The sequence below is a fragment of the Furipterus horrens genome, unplaced genomic scaffold (genome assembly GCF_987537825.1).
Source record: "Furipterus horrens unplaced genomic scaffold, mFurHor1.1.pri manual_scaffold_5, whole genome shotgun sequence".
In the NCBI taxonomy this organism is placed as follows: Eukaryota; Metazoa; Chordata; class Mammalia; order Chiroptera; family Furipteridae; genus Furipterus; species Furipterus horrens.
The window spans coordinates 97,107,989-97,127,553 of NW_028327175.1; the positions used below are offsets into that span (position 1 = coordinate 97,107,989).

Here is a 19,565-nt window from a genome sequence, read left to right on the forward strand (position 1 = left end):
AAGTTCAGCGCTTTGCACTGTTACCTTTTTCTGTCCCGTTTTTATGGACATCAGGAACTTCAGTGATTTGCCTGAGATGCCCCAGCTGTTGTGAAGAAACTGTTGGCCCCAGAGCCTGGCTCCCCGCATTCTGTCAGGGAGGTCCACGGATTACGGGCAGGTGGCATGGAGTGTCAGCCTTTAGAAAGAAACACTTGGGGCAGAGGGTCAGCCAGCAGACTTCACACAGACCACAGAGCTCCTGGATCCTTCTGGGCATGAACCTTGTTTCCTGACCGGGGCTTACCTTCCAACTAAGAAAGCTCAGCAGCTCATCTTGCTGTTTAAACAGTTTCTTGAATCTCAGCCATCACCCCGCAATCCCTATGCCAGTCTGCCTGCCCACCCACCCACTGGCTTTCCCTTTACTTCCTCTGTGTACAGAGACAGGCCTTGGAAATGCTTTCTCTTCCCATGTGGTATGGGAGAGGGTGGCAGGCTGCCTGGAAGAGGAGGTGGGAAAGTGGCCCTGGCCCCAGCCCTCAGGGATGGAACTGCCAGCACCTTTCCAGGCATTGGCACACATACCCGGTGGCAGCCTGGAAGGGCCAAGCAGACTGGCTCACGAGCCAGCTCCAAGCCTACTCATGCCTCTTGTCATGCTGGACTGGGAAGGTGTCCAGGCTCACAGGAGCCTCCGAGGGTTCACTAGAGGTCATTGAGTGCTGTTTATGCCCCAGAAAGGGCTGTTCCAAACCTTGCATGAGAAAATCATTGAAGCCTGATACCAGCCAGCATCTGGGGGTGATGTGGGAACAAGAGCTTAGGTCTCTGGGGCAGGTGCAATTTTAACAGGTGCCCTGGGCATGTGGACGGGTAGCCAATGGTCTCTGGGCAGCATGTGGGTGGTGGGAAAGCACAAGCTGGTGCTCAGAGAGACCCGGTTAAAATCTTTGTACCCCTTTTCCTAGCCATGTACCTGGGCTCATTATTTCACATCCTTGAGCCTACACTTCCTCATCTGTAAGATGGAAATAGTCATACCTGCTTCCCAGGTGATCTGAATTAGACAAATGCTGGGCAATGGTGGGTGGGCTCCGAGGGACAGTTTCACCCTGCTGCCCTGGGGGACTTTGTCCTGACACTTGGATGAGATATTTATAAAGCCTTCAGCCCTGGACCACTGGTGGGAAGTACTCAGCCAATGAGAGTGGTGGTTATTGTTATTCCTGGGGCACTGGAAGACTTCCTGAAGGGGGTGACATTGAACTGGGCTTTAGAGGTACAGAATAGAATGTGGTGCTGGCACAGGATAGAGAGGTGTTTGGGGGGCATGGCCAGGGCACTAGTAAGGGATGGAGCCCATGCAGCCAGGAAGGGATGGTATGTCATGACAACGGCAGTCCTTTTCCCAGTACAGTGGGAACTTTGAGACTTTTTCCCTCCTCTTTCATTCTTTTCTAAAAATATGGAGTGGGCCCTAGCTGTGTGGCTCAGTAGATTGAGTACTGGCCTGCGAACCAAAGGGGCACTGGTTGATTCCCAGTCAGGGCACATGCCCAGGTTGCGGGCCAGGTCCCCAGTTGGGGGTGTGCAAGAGGCAACCACACACTGAAGTTTCTCTCCTTCTTTCTCTCTTCATTCTCCTCTAAAAATAAACAAAATCTTTAAAAAAAGAAAGGAAAAATATGGACTAGGCTTTAGTCTGCTAACTCGGAAGTGTAAGACATGAACATTTTTTTAGTCTTCTAAAATGGAACTAGATTTCTACCAAAAATCTCCATTACATAGTGGCAGAATCTTAGTCTGAGTCCATTTTAGGGTCTCCTTTACCCTGGACTTGTGTCCAAGTTCCAGAAAGTTTCATAGTGCTGAGAAGTTAGGGGGAGCGGTCCCATCAAGTCTTAAATTTCATGTGTCCACATTGGTATTCAGAAGACATCCATGGACACTGTCCAGTCAGGTGATTGGAGAGATGCTCCTTGTTCCTAACCCTTGTTCCTAACCTATGGAGCCCACCTTTGCAGCTGCTACCACACTGCAGAGCATTGAACAGAGCTGACCCGTGCCTGGGGAAGCCAAGCCAGTGGGAGTGCAGAGACAAGGTGCTCAAGGGGTGAAGCTTGGGAAGGACAGGAGCTTCTAAAGGTAGAGGAGGGACCCTTTTAAGGATGGCTCTCTGATTTTCTAGGTCATTTACTGAAAACTTCCATAGGAGCCTTTCCTAACAACCACCCTGAGAAGGTGAATCATAAAGAAGGAAACTATGCTTTGAAGATAACTTGGTCATGGAATCTGGGGCTTTCACAGTGCAGCCTGGAGTGGTGGGCTGGGCCAGAGTGGGACAAGGGTACAGCTATTCCTAGGCCAGCTTTGGTCTGAGTCCAAAGAGATGACTCTAGAAGGCCTTTAGTGTTGTCCCAACTGGGTACACATCTGCCCTCAAGGCCTCAGTCTCCCCACTGATGTCTGGTAGCCTTTCCAGCTCATGTTGAGTGGTGGCAGGCACCTGGCTGGAGAGGAAGACAGGCCTGGAGTGAGCCTCAGGGGACTGTGGGAGGGATTTCAGGCCTCCAGTCCGGGGAACAGAGGGCCAGGGGCTTCACGGGATCCCTGGGGGATGGGACTGCAGAGGATGGTAGGGCCAGGCTCCAGCCCTAACTTCAAGGGGCCGAGGTAGCCTGGCCTGACCCCAGGGGCCTGAGCCATTGAGACCTGGAGAGGTGCACACCATTGGTGGCTCCCTGACGCCTAGCTGGGCTGCTCCCCACTTCACCCATCTGCCTGCAGTAGCACTGAGTTTAAGTAGGGAGCCTGGGCCAGGGGCCAGACAGGTGGGTAGCTGGGGATAGCAATGGACGCCTCTGCCCTCCTAGCCCGAGGTACCCATCCGCTCTCGGGAACAAATGAGCCCCCGACAGGCAATTGCAGAGCACGGCTGTGGAAGGGGCTCTAGGTGAGCAGGGCATCACCCCCGATGCTCAAGTCAAGCTGACCGTTCCCAAAACCCAGAGGGACCTGGTGTCTCGAAAACCTGAGACAGCAAAGGAAGCTGTTCAGGACACGTTGGGAAGAAGCAGTGGTGACTAAGGAAGGAGCAGGCCTCTGCCCAGTTAGCGGGTACAGTAGTAACCACAAAACATTCTAGTAGGTCATAAAAACCTAAAGGGAATCACAAATATATGCCTATGGTGAAAATTTTGAAAATACAGAAATCTACCCAGATAGCTATTCGTTTTTATGGTGATGCATTTCTTCCAGATTTTTTCCCTCAGGCTTAATTTTACATCTCATTGTTCTTTCTATAAAACTTACATACACACAAACTTAAAGCACAACCATTTCCCCATGCCTTTGAAATGCTTTGTAATAATCCCTCATCAGGCTGCCTCATAGTTGAATAACTACCCTGTCCCCCAACTGTGGACATTTGGGCAACTCCTCACACTGTGGATGCCTAATATCCATATCATGCTTATGATTTGCCAATTACAAAGACTTCCCATATCAGCACATGTGATGTCCCGCAATGACCTGTCTTACAGGAAGAAGCCAAGACTCCGGGGTATTAAGGGACTTGTTAAGGTCACTCAGCATGTATTCATGCTCCCCTCCTACCCCTCAATACTCCCCAGAACCTTTCACGCACACTGGGTAGCTCTTTGCTGCCCCCTTCTGGCTGCCGGCATCTATAACATCGATCCTACCTATCTATTCCTTTAGGCACACCAGCCTTTGGGTTCGTTTATCTGTACAACAAAAACTGTACTGAGTGCCTCTCTGTGTCAGGCAAGATACAGGAATACAGAAATCACTCCCCTTGTACTGCTTATATTCTAATGGAGGAGACAGATAAATAAGATGAAGTCATGTTTAAAAAGTGACCAGTGCCATGCAGACAAATATTGATACAACACAGATAGGACTATCATTTGAGAGGACAACATATAGAGTTAAGGCCTAAAAGAAGTGAAGATGGAAGCCAAGTAGGAATCCAGGTCAAAACATCAGGGCGGGGGACACTCAGTGCAAAGGCCCAGGGGCCCTGGCCATGTTTTGAAAGTAGAGCCAACATGATTGCTGATGTTGGGGGTGTGGGGTGTGAGAACAAGAGAGAGGACAGAGAGGACACTCTGGGGGAGGAACAAAGTTTCCTCTACCCTCAGGGTTCTTCTGGGTGTAGTAATAATTAAGTAGACATGAGACATATTAGCAAGAGAATAAAACCAAGTTTAATACATATATATGGGAATCCCACATACATGAGAGTCAGAGGCCCCACATGCAAGAGAGGTTCAGAGATAGAAAGGGGAATTGAGGTATATAAGACATCCTGAGCTAGGGATGAGGTAATGCACCTTGGGGGCTTTAAAGAGTCATTGAAGGATAAGAGTAAACATTTAGTAAATACAAGTTTGTTCTGCTCTGTAGATAGGTCAGAAGGAAGTATTTAGTTGCCTTTAGCTCAAAACAATCTGCATACCACAGGTGCACATCTGGGGGTGACTCATTTTGAACCCCCACAACATCAAGATTTTGTCCTGAGCAGCTGGAAAGAGAGAAGGCAGGATCTGAGTGGTGGGCATGTTTGACCCACAAGTAGACAAGCAGGTCAGGCAGTTGGATCCACAAATCAGGAGGGCTCCAAAAGGCACGTCCAGTTGGGAGCCATTCTGTATTTAAGCTACCAAACTAGCTCACAGTGAGGATGAAGATGAGGGGTCCAAGGGTGAGCCTGGGGCCCTCTTAACATTTAGCTGTTGGAGAGATGAGGAGAGACAGGTGGATCACCTGGAGGGTGTGGTGGCCTGGAAGCCAAGTGAAACTCTGTTGAAGGAGAGTGATCACCTGGGCCAGATGCTGCTGAAAGATTAAATACAGGAGACCTGAAACAGGACTGGAATTGAGCGATCTGGAGGTCCCAGGAGGCCTGGTTAAGAGCAGGTTCAGGCAGGGTAGGGACATTTGTGGAGTAGTGGGCTCAGGAGAGAAGAAAAATGGAACTTGCTCTGGCTGGTGTGGCTCAGTGGATTGAGCACCAGCCTTCGAACCAAAGGGTCGCCAGTACGATTCCCAGTCAGGGCACATGCCTGGGTTGCGGGCTGGGTCCCAAGTTGGGGGCATGCGAGAGGTAACCACACATTGATGTTTCTCTCCTTTTCTTTCTTCTTCCCTTCCCCTCTCTCAGAAAATAAATAATCTAAAATAAATAAATAGAAAAATGGAACTCACCAAGGACAGATGACCTTTTAGGGGCAGAAAAGAGATGGAGAGGGTTTTAGAGGTGGGAATAGCAACAACATGACGTTAGAGAAATGAGTGATGTAGCAGAGAGGGTGGGAAAAATGGCAAGAGGAGGGGTATCCCCCCCAAGAACCAGGACAGACAGAAGAGGGAGTGCTCAGAGCTTGTGCAACAGCCCCTCTGCTGATTCTTAAAGGGGGATGGGAAAGGGGACCGGAGCCTGGGACTGTAGGTCCCAATGTGGGTAAAAGACTAGATGTGAGGGCTAGAAAGATGGGAAGGGACTGAGAAGGATGCATGGTGTGGACTCCGTGGAAGGGCCACTGCCGTTGATAACTAAAGGTTTAGGTGTGGCAGGAGGGAGGACGGGTTGTGGCCTAGGACCAGGGGCACGGAAGGCTTATCTGCATGCAGGCTGATTCCCAGGAAACACGAGGGGAGCAGGGTTGGCTTCCTGAGCCGCAGCTACTGCTGGGTGAATTCACTGCCACCTGCAGGCAAAGACCAACCCTTCCCCACCCCCAGGAGAACCAGCTGCATCTGGAGGTCAGGGCAAGCGTCCCAGGAAGCTGGGGAATTCCAGGCTGGGAGCAGCACCACAAAGGTAGCCATGAAGGGAGCCAACCCTTGCTGAGCCCATGGCATGCCAGGCCCTGTGCCTTTCACACAAGCCTGTGAGGTCAGTGCTATCATCATTCCCATTTTGCAGCTGAGCACACTGAGGCTGAAAAAGGGAGTCACATAGTTAGCACGGGACCAAAGTCATACCCAGGTCTGTGCTGTTCTGGAGTCTGGGCAGGGAGTGGGCAGGGGATGTTGGGCAATAGAGGAGGGAGGTAGCAAAAGAATGAGGCCGGAATCATAAAAGGCCTTGACCCAAGCCCTGGAGATTCATGCTTTTTTTATAGTCTGGCATGATAGAATCCAATGTGCATGGTCCTGTGGTTACCATGGTAACCATATTTATACCCACCCTGGGTGGATTGCAGAAGGCAAACTCATGCAATAAAGCCAGGCAACGGGCTACAAAACCCAGAGGTGGATGGAGTTGGCTCTAGAGGCAGAAGTAGAGTGTGAGGAGGGAGTGAGGGCAGAAGGGTCTGGAAGGTGATTGTAGCACCTGTGCCCAAGGCTTATCTGGAGGCCAGCGAGACATCCAAAAGCAAATGTAAAGTTTGCAGGTCTTGAGTGGTGCTTAGAGCCGGTATGAAGGTGGCAGAGGAGGGCCCAGGGTAGAGCCCAGAGTACAGCGATCTCCAAGGGACCTTCAAGGAAAAGAACCTGTGAAGGAGTGGAGTAAGGTGGTGCCGAAGGAAAGGAGGTGGAGGAATCTGTGAGTAAAATGAGTGAGTCTGGCTTGTCAGGCTGCTGTGTGCAAATCTTGGGAGAGCAGAGTCTTTCTAGGCAACACCAGAGGAATCAAAAGAAATAAAGGACTTCCTGGAACATCTTCAAATAGTGATAGCTTTTTTAAAAAAGCCTTGGGCCCTGGCTGGTGTGGCTCAGTTGGTTGGAGTATTGTCCTGTAACTGAAAGGTTGCAGGTTCGATTCCCAGTCAGGGCATATACCTAGGTTGCAGGTTTGGTCCCTGGTCTGGGCATGTATGGGAGGTGACCAAGCAATGCTTCTTTCTCAAATTGATGTTTGTCTCTCTCCCATCCTCTCTCTCTAAAACCAATGAGGGGAAAATGTCCTAAGGTGAGGATTAAAAAAAAAAAAGCCTCAGAAGGTAGTGAATCCCCGGTGACTAGAGGGAGGCATTTGAGCTGAAGTTAAGCGTAAACTCATCAAAGAGGCGGCTTCCCAGGGCGCGCTGCAGGAGAGGAGGAAGAGCTTCCCCAGCTGGAGCTACCTTTGGTTGGTGCATCACCCACCTGCCTGGGGAGACAGGGAAGCAGAGCTCAGGCCTCTCAGAATCCGGGAAGGTGCAGAGGGAGGGGCCTCCCCCCACCCACACACCGAATTACTTCTTTTTGCTGCTCAGCTCCAAGCTTCCCCACAGCTCCTCTGGTCTGGGAATCAAAGGACAACCAGAGTTAACAGACCCAACTGCCCTGCCCAGCTTCCTCTCCCTTTGATCCCCGCAACCTCAGCCATGTAGCCCTCCCTGCCAGCTTGAGGGAACTGGGGTGAGCAGCCAGGCCTCCCTCCACTCCACCCCACCCTAGAGCTGGAGCTCGGTGCCCCAGAGACACAGCAGAGCAGCCAACTTCCCGTCTGACTCCAGCGAGCCAGGTTCGCTTGCCTGGGCATCGGTTTACCTACTTGTAAAATGGAAAATGTCCCAAAGCAGGGATATCCTGGAGCGCACAGCCAAGGCAGGGAGGAGGAATGAATGGCCTGTCCAGGAGGCGTTAAGGCAGAGAGGCCGGCCAGGCTGGAGCGTGGAGCGCCCGACAGGCCTGGCCTTGCAGTGTGGACTAGACCCTGCCCACCCAGCTTTGGCGAGCTCTTCGGCCGATGTCCCTGAAGCCGGAGTCCGAGCACCCCTGTGGGCCAGGCTGGAGTTCTTGGCTACCCCTAGCTTTATCTAGGAAGTCCTCACATAGTCTACTTCATAAACTCTATTTTAGTTTTAATTTAAGGAACTGTAGTGTGTTAAATTACATTCTGCTGAGGAAAACAGGTAATTCTACTTCACACCCCCCCAACTATTGCCTGAGGCCCAGTTTGAGAAGCTCCACTGTGGGTGAAGGATTATGACCCTATTTTCAGGATGAGTATAAACAGGGAAAAGCCCTAGCCCCAAATGGGATGACAGACACGTCTTGTCACTGTCCCCATTAGGTCCGTCTCTTCTATGGGGTCTCCTGCCATTCAGCAGGTGCCATGTGGAGTGGGCTTACTGGAAAGAGACCCCAAGCTGGGCCTAGATGGCAGCCTGAACGGGAGCAGAAACAGGTCCCCTTCTGCCCCTTCAGCAACTGGTTCTCCCACTTCTGAGCTGTGTGATCTTAGATAAGTTAACTGTCTGCAATCTTGGATAAGTCAGCTTACTACCTGTGATCTTGGTTAAGTTCCTGTCTGTGATCTTGAATAAATTAACTTGCTGTCTGTGTTCTCGGATCACTTACTGCCTCTGGGCTTTGAGGTTACAGGGAGCAGAAATGCCCTCCGCGGTGTCCTTTCCCCACGCCCTCGCACCGCCCCCCCCCCCCGCCCCCCGCGCGGTCACACTCTCTCCTCCGCTTCGCGGCCTTCCCCACCTTCTCTCCACCCTTCCAAATCCGTCAGGCTCGTGAGAACTCAAAATAAAGCCTTCCTTTCTCAAGTTTCTAAAGATATCACAATTCCAGCGCCAGCCACATGTTTCTCCACTTAATTATCTCTGCTTTTTCTTTGTTAATTAGGCTCCAGTAATGATCTTCCTGCGCCCTCCCTCGAGGGGCAGGCATCTGCTGGGCGGGGCCGGGAGGCCTCTGCGGGCAGCCGGGCGCCGGGCTGCCAGGCCCAGAATTGGCCCGCTGCCTCCTTTCTTCCCGGACAGGCGCGTGGTGGGCGATGCAAGGATGTGATGTCAGGAGGCCCCGCCCTTGTCCCCGGTCTGGGGTGGCTCGGCTGGGTCACTGCAGCCCCGTCCTGCCCCTGGGGTTGTCGGCGGCGGCCCCCAGCCCTGCTAGGTGGGGGAGGGGGACCCCAGGGTTCCTGCGGTTGTTAGGCTGGGTCGTCCACAGGCCCCAGAAGGAGCAGTGGGGGGCTTCTGACTCTTCTGCAGCATTCCAGAAAACCTCACTGAAGCTCTGGCCCCAGCGGGGACCACCCAAGCTGACAGGAACAACCATCGCCCTTATTTGGGCTGGAGCGAGATCAGCTTTGGGGTCACCAGCCATTGCCTGCCGAACAGAAGCTCTTGCTGGCTGATAAATGCGTCTTTGAGCCACAAAAAGTGGAGGCGTGGGGGCGGGGCACTAAGGCTCAGCACATGGCGTTTGCTGGGTGGACTCATCTTTCCAACCTCCTGGGAGGGGTCTGGTGACAAAAGAGGCCTCGTGGGGCGGGGGAGGCGGTGACATGCAGCCCTATCCCTCTGGAGCTCCCAGGCATGGGGACCAGGATAGCGCAGCCCCGCAGGGGGGCACGTTCGCGGCTTGGGGAGCTCAGGCGCACTTAGTCCGTGAACAGTTCCCAGGTGTCGGTGGGGCTAGGCCCTGCGCCAGATGCTGGACTTTTAACCAACACTGATTTTAAAAAAAACCTGCGTCAGAGTTTACATTCTGATGTGGATGCAGAGAATAACCAACATGTGAAGTATAAAGCGAGTTAGATGTGAGCACTAAGGAAAAGCAGGAAAGCGATGAGAGAGGTTGTGTTTATTTTTAGGATGTTAAAACAGATGTCCAGGAAAGGCCTTTGACTGAAGGCCTGAAGGGGGCGGTAGTGAGCTGGGGGGGGGAGACAAGAAAAGCGCTGCAGGCAGAGAACAGCAACTGCAAAGGCCTTGAGATCACCTGCCAGGGTGTTGGAGGAAGGAGGTGGGGGATGTAGTAGGAGATGAGGTGGAAAGGGGGAAAGAAGGCAGTGTGTTGGGGGCTGGATAAGAATGCTGCCTGTTGTTCCAAGTGAGCTGGGAGTCAGTGCAGGCTTCTGAGCAGAAGAGAGAAAGAATCCAATTTAGATTTTAATGGGATGGCTCTGGCTGCTGGGTGAGGACAGATTGGATGGGAGCAGGGAGAAACTTCAGGAGGCAAGGCGTAGTAGTGAGTCGTTGGCTCCAGGTGTATTTTGTAGCTAAAGCCAACAGAACTTGCTGATGTGGCTGTGAGAGAGAGGAGTCGACCTTCACCTCGGGGATTTCAGCCTATAGCTGAGATGGGGGTGATGCAGGGGGAGCCAGCTGGGAGGGTTGCAATGTCAGGCACTCATTCTGTGGCGTGTTAAGTCGGAGGTGTCATCCAGTAGCAGGTCCATGCACAAGTCAGGAGCTCAGGGAGCAGACCAGGCTTGAGGTATAATTGTGTAATTTGAGGAGTCATGAGCCTATTGCTAGTATTTAAAGCCCTGCAACAGAATGAGATCATTGTAAGTCAGAGCCAGAGTGCTGATGTCTTCAGTTTCCTGAGGTCAGGAAGATGAGGGGCTGGTCAGGTGCGAGGGACCCAGGAGTGGGTGGTGTCCTGGAGCTGAATGGAAAAATCCCATTTCTCCCTAGGGGAGAGCCTTCTCCCCTCGTGGCCATGAAGATCCCACAGCCCAGAGACTTGGTTGAGTATCTTACAGGGATGTTGGGGTCAGGGCCTGAGCAGTGATGGCTACTTGGGGCAGACCCCCATGCAAGATTATAGATGCCACACAGGGCGGGGCAGGACAAGAAGGTTCCCCCTTCACAGTCCATGAAGTAGGATAGACTGAGTCCATTATCTGCTCCATGAAACTGCACAGATTTCCCATGACATCTCAGGTGGGGACCTGGGGAATGGCTAGCAGAACACGTTACCTAGGCAAAAAACAGGAAGAGTGGTACCAGCAGAGGGTCTTGTTTGCCAGGGGAATGAGAGTAGACTTGCCTTGTGGACAACAGAGAGCCCTCGGCAGGTTTTAAGCAAGGAAATGATTTGGTCAGATAGACTTTAGAAAGATCAACGTGGCTTGCAGAGCAGAGAATGGATTTCGGGACACCAGGTGAGAAGTTCTTGCTACAATGAGTTGAGAGCTCACACTGATCCATGGGCTGGAGCAGTGGAAAGTTCCTCTGGGAAAGGGGCTTGTCGTGGTGACCGCCTGGATTTGTGAAGGGAGGCAAGGGGACACGGGGAGTTTGTATTAATTTCCTATGGCTGCTGTAATGAATTACCCAAACTTAGTGGCTTAAAGCAACACAGCATTATTGCCTTACTGCTGTAGAGGTAAGAAGCCGGAAGTTAGTCTTACAGGACTAAAGTCAGGGGCATCAGCAGGGCAGGTTCCTTCCGGAGCCTCTAAGGAGGCATCGTTTTCTTGTCTTTTCCAGTTTCTAGCAGCCACTTGAATTCCTTCGCTCCCCTCTTCCATCTTCAAAGCTCATCACTCCATCCTTTGCCTCGGTTGTCCCATCTCCTGCTCTTGACCTTCTCGCTTCCTTTATGAGGACTCTTGTGATTAGACAGGGTGGGGCAAAAGTAAATTTACAGTTGTGAGTATGTGAAACAGAGTTTATTCTTATATTATTACTTACTAATGTATTACTTCCCACATGAACAACTATGAACCTCCTTTTGCCCCACCCTGTGTTTAGGGTGCTCTGGAATCATCCAGGATAATCTCCCCATCCCAAGATCATCAACTTAATCATAGCAGAAAGTCCCTTCTGTTGTATAATGAAACATAGTCCCAGGTCCCAGGGATTAGGATGTGCATAATTTTGGGGCCACTACTTAATCTGCCAAAGTTTTGAGGCAACCAAGATTTCTCTCTTGAGCAGCTGTGTGGGATAGTGGGGCCTGGGACACATGGAGAGGCTGTTTGGGGAAGTACAATATTCAAGGTGCTCAAGGAGGCAATTGGAAATGTGGGTTTTGGAGTTCCAGGTGCAAAAAGAGCAAGAAGGAGCACCATGGGTAGGGTAGAAGGAAGGTCTGGTCTCCTCTCCCCCACGTGTGGAAACAAGGTCCTAATAAGCAGTCAGCATGATAGGGTAATAAGCTTGGATTTGGGGCACTCCTCTGCCGTCCATGCAGCCAGGGCAGAGAAGGCTGTATTACGAGGTGGTTAGGAGTCTGGGGTAAATCCTGGCTCCCTCATTCACTCACTGTGTGACCTAGGTCAGGCTGCTTTTTCTCTGTGTCTCAGTTTTCTTCTCTGTATAATGGAGACACTCATAGGACCAACCTCCTATGGTTGTTGGAAGGATTAAGTGAATAAATCCATGCAAAGATCTTAGAAAAGTATCTGGCACGTAAAAGCTTCACCTCTCTATTTATTGAGCACCTATGATGTGTTGGGCATTATTATAGGTGCTAAGGCTAGAATCATGAACAGACAGCTGAAAACAGACAACCTCAACCCACAGGGAGCATCCATTCTTGTGCAGTTGTCTATAGCATTGGCCGCTGCTGCTGCACAACATGAAGCCGAGTTGTCAGAATCAGCCAGGTGATGCTGGAGAGTGTGCATCCTGTCTGACCAAGCCTGTGTGGTCAACTGCCCCATTTTGTCCACCTTTCCCAAGAGAGGTGCTGATGCCCTGCTCATCATGCTGAGCACATGGCATTCTGTGCCTGGCCAGTGTGGCCACAGTTCTGCCTAGCCCTTCGCCAGCCTTGGGTCAGTACTGTAACTGTCCCTGCGTAGCTGGGACCTGGGAGGAAGGGAGAAGAGAGAAAAGGAAGCATTTTCCTTTGGGAAGGGCCATGCATTTGGCTGGCCCCAGGATTACCTGTCTAGGATAGACCCCCATGACAAAACCCGGCGCCTGCTCTGTCTGCCCAGCCTGGCTCGTAGGCTTGAGCCATAGAGGCTGCAGGAGTTTGTAAGACAGCCCTTCCAGAAGTGCTGGGCTGTTCTGAGACAAGAAAGCAGTATCTAGGGGTCAGAGAGACCTGGCTTTGAGTCCTAGCACCACTGATTGCAGACCATGGTCCTTGGTGGCTTTAGGCAGGCACCTTGAGTCCTCTGAGCTTCTGTTTACTTACCTATAAAATGGGGATTTTGACACCTAGAGGTCAGGCTTGTCGTGAGCAGTAAAGGGCACCAGTGTGTAAATTTCCAGGCAGTCTCTGGTGGGTGTGTAATCATCAAGTGTGGGATTTTCATCCTGATACTGACAGCTGAAGGGGCAGTGGAAGAGCCTGGTAGCCCCAACAGGGCAGGCCCAGCCAGAGAGCCCCCTTGTGTGCAGCTGGAGGGTAGACAGCTAGGCTCCAAGGAGCAGCACAGAGCACCTTCCCCCTGCAGGTTGTGGCCCACCCAACACCCAACACCCAACACCGAACACCCACCCCAGGGGAGGGAGATGGATTGATGGGGGCACAGAGCCCAGCCTGAGGGAACTGTCAGGGAGAACGCTTGCTTTCTTCCCTCCCCTCTTCTCCACTGATCCCATCAGTCACTCTGCCATTGATCTCTGCACTGAACAATCGATCGATTGCTATAACTTTTTATTTTGCAATAATGTTTAATTTACAAAGAATTGCAAAGATTCAGCATTCCCAAATACCATTTGACCCATGTAGGACATAACATCTTGCATAACCATGGTACATTTGCCAAAGCTAAGAAATTAGTGTAGATACATACGAGGTGCTTAACTAAACCACCAACATTAAATTTCATCCGTTTTCCCACTAACGTCCTTTTTATGTGTCAGAATCCAGTCCTGGGTACCACATTGCACATAGTATTCATTTATTTTTATTCTTTCATTTGTATTCCCTCATATTTGTCTGCTAACTGGCTGGTGCATACTACAGTGAGCACCCATGAACCCAGCACCCATCTAAGAATTACAACAGCACCAATAACGCCCCTGCCCACATGCTCTCCCTCGGCCTGTCCGCCTCTCTCCCCAGAACAAATATCCTGAATTCGATGTGTACCATTCTCTTGGTTTTTGCCTCCAAAATGTCAAAACTGCAGAAAAATTAATGAAAGGAGAGTATAGCAACTGCCTGTATGTCCTTTCTCTGGTGCATTCCTTCCTAACCTTTTGCCATGTCTCCCTTCCTTCTCCCTCCGTCTCCCCCACACAGACCCCACCCTGTTTACTTCTGTCTCTCCTTCTCTTTTTTCCGTTTGAAGTAAGTTGCAGACATCTTCACTCTTCATGCCTAAATATTTCAACACATATCTCCCACGTCTCCTCAGAACAATGTTATTCTTTTACACACCCACAATTCTGTTATAACACTCATGAAATGTAATAACTTTCTTTTGTCTAATATACAGTCTATATTCAAATTCCCCAGAATGTCCTTTATGACTGTTTCTCCCCATGATGTAATAATTGTTCACTGGTTGCTATTTTAAATTGTTGTGTGTTCTATGGCATTTAATATTTGCCTAAACTAAAATAGTTTCATTTTTTTTTTTTACTTTTATAACCAAGCTACCCAATTGTGTCAAGTTTGGGACTTTTGTCACTTGACTTTACGGAACCTAATGTGGAAATGTGTAGCTCTAGCTCGTTTGTTTTCACTGCTCCATAATATTCCACGGAGCTCTTACACCATCCTGAATTCATCTGTCTTCCCGTCCTAGGTTGTTTAGGCTGCTCCCATGGCCTTGCAGTTAGAACCCTTAAACATGTTTCCTTTTGCCCATGTACAAAAGTTTCTCTTGGCTACCAGAGGTCACAGGCTTGGGCAAGGGCCTCCACCTCACTGTATTACAGCCATCTCCTCTCTGCGCCTAAGTTTCTCCACCTGTGAAACAGAGATGACGGATTCCTGCTGCACCGATGTGCAGGCCTGAGAAGGGATTAAAAGGTGAACCCAGTGCACCTTGTCCTGGCGAAGGTCTGGTGCCAGGAAAGGGAGAGGTGGTACAGGCTGCAGGCCTGAGGGAGAGAGTTGCTCCTCTCCCACCTGAGTGGCCCCTGGCAGCTGTTTCACCAAAATGCAACACACTCCACATCCACCCTCTGCTCTCTGTCAGGCCAGACCCGCCCAGGCCTGGCAGAGAGAGGGAAGAGGAGGGATAGATATTTACTCTATTCTTCTGGACAGAGCCCTTCCCTTAGCTGCTGCCTCTGTTCCCCTGTGTTTATGATCACGATTATAAGCTTACAGTCACCATTCTGAGCTGCAGGCCTCCAACTACGCAGAGAAAGACCAGGCTGGCTGTTCAGGGCTCTGTACTTTGCCCCAGGAGAAGGCTCTGGGGCCACTCCAGGCATCACCCCAAGCTGATAGGCTTAAAATTGTGAACCTAGCAGGGCTGTGATTTAATAACCTTGGTTGCTTTCTTCCCCCAGGCAAAATTCAGTTAATCCTCAGGCTAACAGCAGATTAGAAAGGACAAGATGAGGGCTTCTGGAGCAGACAGACAGGAAAGAGACGAGACCAGGAAACCAAAATGAGCAGGAAGAGGCAGGAGAAATGCCCGCAGGATGGGGCAGGGGCAGCAGGATACAGGTCTCTGCTTCAGAGGCAGATTCAGTAGCACTTTCTGGACAGCCCTAGGGGACAGATCATGAGGGTGACCTCCCCCACACACCCCCCACTATGTGCTTGATAAGAAAAGGGTACTTTGATGCATTTTAGAAAATATTCTACCTAAAATGAGTAAAACAAACCCTGGGGATTAAGAGAATAAATTTCCATTATCTGGAAGTCTCATGTAAAATTTAATTTCCTGAGACCACAGGATAATTAGGGCATTGGTCTCATAATACCATCATCAACAATTTGACTTTGATGGCCTGAGACCTTAAACTTTTTTATGTGATGTTATTGGATCCTCCCAACAAGCTAGGATTCCCATTTGAAGGATGTGGTAACTAAGGCCCAGAGAGGTTGAGTGATTTTCTAAATATCACACAGCACTAGGGTTATAATCACAATTGCCTTGTAATCTACTGGGCCAGGGACCTTCCCTGTCACTGTCCCTTGGGACCCCCTTCCTCCCCACTGTATATAAGCATTCAAGCAGGTACATTGAGGGCACACACATACATTCCTTATGAGCCCTCGTTATGATGTTTCCAAATGGAGATCATTCTGAAGTGTTGCAACTATTGCTGTCTTCTGCAGCCAGCCTAGGTTCAGAGGAGTTCAGGAAGCGTGTATTCTAAACCCCCAGAACAGTTTTGCTGACTCAGGGTTCAGAACAGTAATAACTAGCCTTTAGACAATGGGGTGTACCTCCCCACCCCCCATGCCCCCATTATCCACCCCAGGGGTAACCAGGATGCCAGGGCAAGCTGCATCAGCCATGCACTTGGACCACAATTCACATCAGGGGAGAACAGCTCCATCCTGGGTACCTCCAAGCCACAACACTAATGTGTTCTGACTGGCATTCTCCTCTCTCCTGCATAGAGCTGGACAGGTTGGGGCTGGAGCAGGAGCATGGAGGGGCTTCTTCACCTCTGGTTGGATTCCCTCCCAGAAAGTGGATCACTCCTTCTCCCACAGAGCCTGAGGAACTGCCTCCTGTTTCCTCTGAGTACCCAGAGGGGCAGAGGCACTCTCCCCTTCAGCCCCCCCATCCTCCCACCCCACCCCAGAACCTACTTGGTCCAATTTATTTAAGAAAAATGGACCCTGGCTGCTGTGGCTCAGTGGATTGAGTGTCGGCCTGCAAGCCCAGTGTCGCTGGTTCGATTCCCAGCTAGAACACATTACTAGGTTGCACGTCAGGTCCGCAGTTGGGGGCGCAAGTGAGAGGCAACCACACAGAGATGTTTCTCTCCCTCTCTTTCTCCTTTCCCCTCTCTCTAAAAATAAAATAAGTGAACAAACAAATAAATAAATTATTTTTTAAAAAATGGAATTTACTTCCTCTGAATTAAATAAAAACAGAGAGGTAGCGAGAAGCGGAAAGGCATCCTTTGTGGAGAACCTAGTGACGACGTGTGTTGCGGGCCTGACAGTCCTCAAGGGCATGTGCTTGGGGCATGGAAGCTCCTATGCCCACCCACCCTCCAGAGCTGCTCAGGACACCTCCAGTGCCACCTCCGCCCCTGAGGCAGCCCAGGTCCCGCTCTCCTGACATTCAGCTGCTCCCACCGTTTCTGGCTTACTGCCCAGGACTCTAGTTTGGCTTCTGTTGGCTGTCCCATGGTGTCACTCCTCCCTGCTAGCTACTGCCTGGTTTGGGGGTGCTTTCTCCCTCAGACCAGGCAGGACTTGGAAGGAGAGGGGGACATTTTCACATTTTCTAATATGTGTCGAGTCCCTGCAGGATGCCTGGAGCCCCGATGTGCAGAAGAGGCTGTGGCCAACAACCACGTCAGCCTCGGTGTGTTGGGCTCATCTTCAAGTGCTGTCCACTTCCTTTCAATCCAGCAGGCGTTCTCAAGAACGACCTATACATCTGGCCCTGTCCTGGGCTCAAGAGGAGACACACCTAGAACTATGAGCTGATAAAGCAAGAAATAAAAGAAAAGATTAACTTTTCTTTTTATAGATGGGGTGACAGAGACTAGAAAACCCAGGGTTTGTGGTGGAGTGAAAGAGCAGAGCTTGGAGGTCAGGCAGAGTATTCCTGGACCTTAGCAGCTGTGTGAGTTTGGGCAAGTTACTTAACCTCTCTGAGCCTCTGTGTCCTCGGCCATGATAAGTGCCCATGACAGTGTCTGGGAACGCTGCCAGCCAAGTGTCTGGCCCACCTTGGTGTGAACCCAGGCCTCCTCCTTCCCCTGCCCTGTGCAGTGCTATGGTGCCTGTGCAGAATCCTGGCCACGAAGGACTCCCTGCTGGCAAGGGTATTGGTAGAAAGTTCTGCCACCTCCCTGAAGGCTCTAGGTGGTCCTTGGGCCCAGAACTTTGTCACAGTTGTCTTCCCAGGACCTGCAAAAGGATCAGGTCGATTCTTACCATGTCTAGAGTCCTGGAGACCATCGGAAGGGCCATGTTGGTGCCTGTGAGAAGGAGGTTTCTAGGAGTGCTGAGTTTGGGGTCTTGGTGCAGCTGAGTAGAGCCATCCTTCCCCGAGATGGGGACATGGGGTAGGGGGATGTTAACTGGGATGCCTGACGTTTGTGATACCCCGGGCACCCAGACGCCTGAAAGGAGATAGACAGGGATTCCGAGATATAGCAGATACAGATTCCAGTCAGGAGCATGGCCATGAATGGGCCCAGACACGGGGCAGCGGGTGAAGGAGCACTGGAAGCAGGGGCATAGGCGGAATGGAAGGCTCTCTGCCCTGTGGGGCAACCCCAGACTGGGGGCGTGCGATGTGCAGGCAGGGCCGCAGGCGCTGGGAGAGGCAGTCCCTCAGTCGGCCTTCTGTGGAACTGATTCCTGTGCAATTTTCCAGATCATGCCAGGAGCTGTTTTCCTCCACAGACCCAGTCCGTCTGCTCTGCGCCTTATCTCTCAGGCCCTGGCTCCCTGCCTGTGTCCAGCTCCACCCCGCCGCCGCCCCAGAGGCCCAGCCAGTGCGGTTACTGTGGGATGGTGCAGAGCGTCCTTTCTGGAGCTCCGCCTCCTTCCCCAACCCAGGCCACAAGCCAGCAGGCTGCTCTGTCCCGGGACCTTCTTCGTGCCATCCACTCCCCGGGCCTCTCCGGCACTCCACGTGCCCCAGCCCAGCCCAGCCCAGGCCCCATCTCTGAGGCTTCCCCGACCTCAGCTGCTCCTCCAGGCCAAGGAGAGGGGTGAAGGGAGAACAGAGTCCAAGCGGCAGGGCCCAGGAAGTGCTCTGTCTCCCTGTCACTTGCCTGAGGCTCTTGGTCTGTGAGGCAGACAGAGTGAGTGCCTGTTATCCTGGCTCAGTCACACTGCCACCCGCTGCAGCACAGCCACTTCCCCTCCCACCACCCTGTGCTTCAGCCATATCCAGTATACTGTGACCTTGCACCCTTTGGTGCCATGCATGGGCTAGTCCTCCTGCCTGGGTGTCTTTTCCCAGCCCCACACCATCCATCACAAACCCTTTCCTAGCCTTCTGAGAGAAAGAGTCACTACTTAAACAGCTCGCCCTCCCATGGAGCCTCTCCAGACTGGCACAGATGGGGGTGAGCGCCACCATTCACGCCCCACGTCTCCTTGTAGGTGTCTCTTCTGGGTGGGCGCTGTGACTCTGCCACCCCTTTAGGCTGTGTGTTCCTCAGTGGCGGGGCCCTGCCCCCACTTCTCAGGGTGCTCCGTGCCTGACATGGGGCCTGTGTTAGGGCAGTGGTTCAGAGAATTTGGGATGGATGGGTGGGTGACTGGATGGATGGGGACAGGAGCAGGCTGCAGGGACATGGGCGGGGCCTGGAGGCACTGCTCTAGCAGGTAAGTGTCAGGGAAGAAGGAGCAGTTCCCATGGCCAAGCCCATGCCAACCCTCACACCCCCTTGCCTTCCTCTTGTAGATGAAGATGACGCCAACAGACTCGGGGAGAAGGTGATCCTTCGGGAGCAGGTGAAGGAGCTCTTCAATGAGAAATATGGTCAGTTCCTGGGGTAGGGGCCCTGGGGCAGGGTCTGTGGGGCCAGTCTTCCTGGGTGGCCCCTCCTCCCTCTGCATCCCATCTGGCCTGTTGCTCCCAGCTTGCCTGCCAGCTCCCTGGGAACATAGTTGCTGTGCCCATGACTGATGGGAGCTGATCCTCCATTCTCCGTCTGAGAGGGGGGAAAGCCCTCCAGTCTGTGGTGCACAGGCAGCAACAGCGGTCAGCATTTCTGCTCTTTCAGGGCTGGGCTGTGTTGCAGAGGTCATGGCCCACGGCCAAGTACTTATTTATGCACACGCCTGTCTGCCCAACCAGCACTGAG

General features: G+C 51.8%; 1 protein-coding gene across 1 annotated transcript in view; it reads left to right on the forward strand.

Annotated features, from left to right (window-relative positions):
- Positions 1-19,565, forward strand: part of GTF2IRD1 (GTF2I repeat domain containing 1) — a 102,025-nt gene that overhangs the window by 74,133 nt on the left and 8,327 nt on the right. The window contains exon 23 of the mRNA XM_090276892.1: positions 19,163-19,240. Coding sequence (XP_090133018.1) covers positions 19,163-19,240 — 78 coding nt within the window. The remainder of the gene's footprint in view (positions 1-19,162; positions 19,241-19,565) is intronic.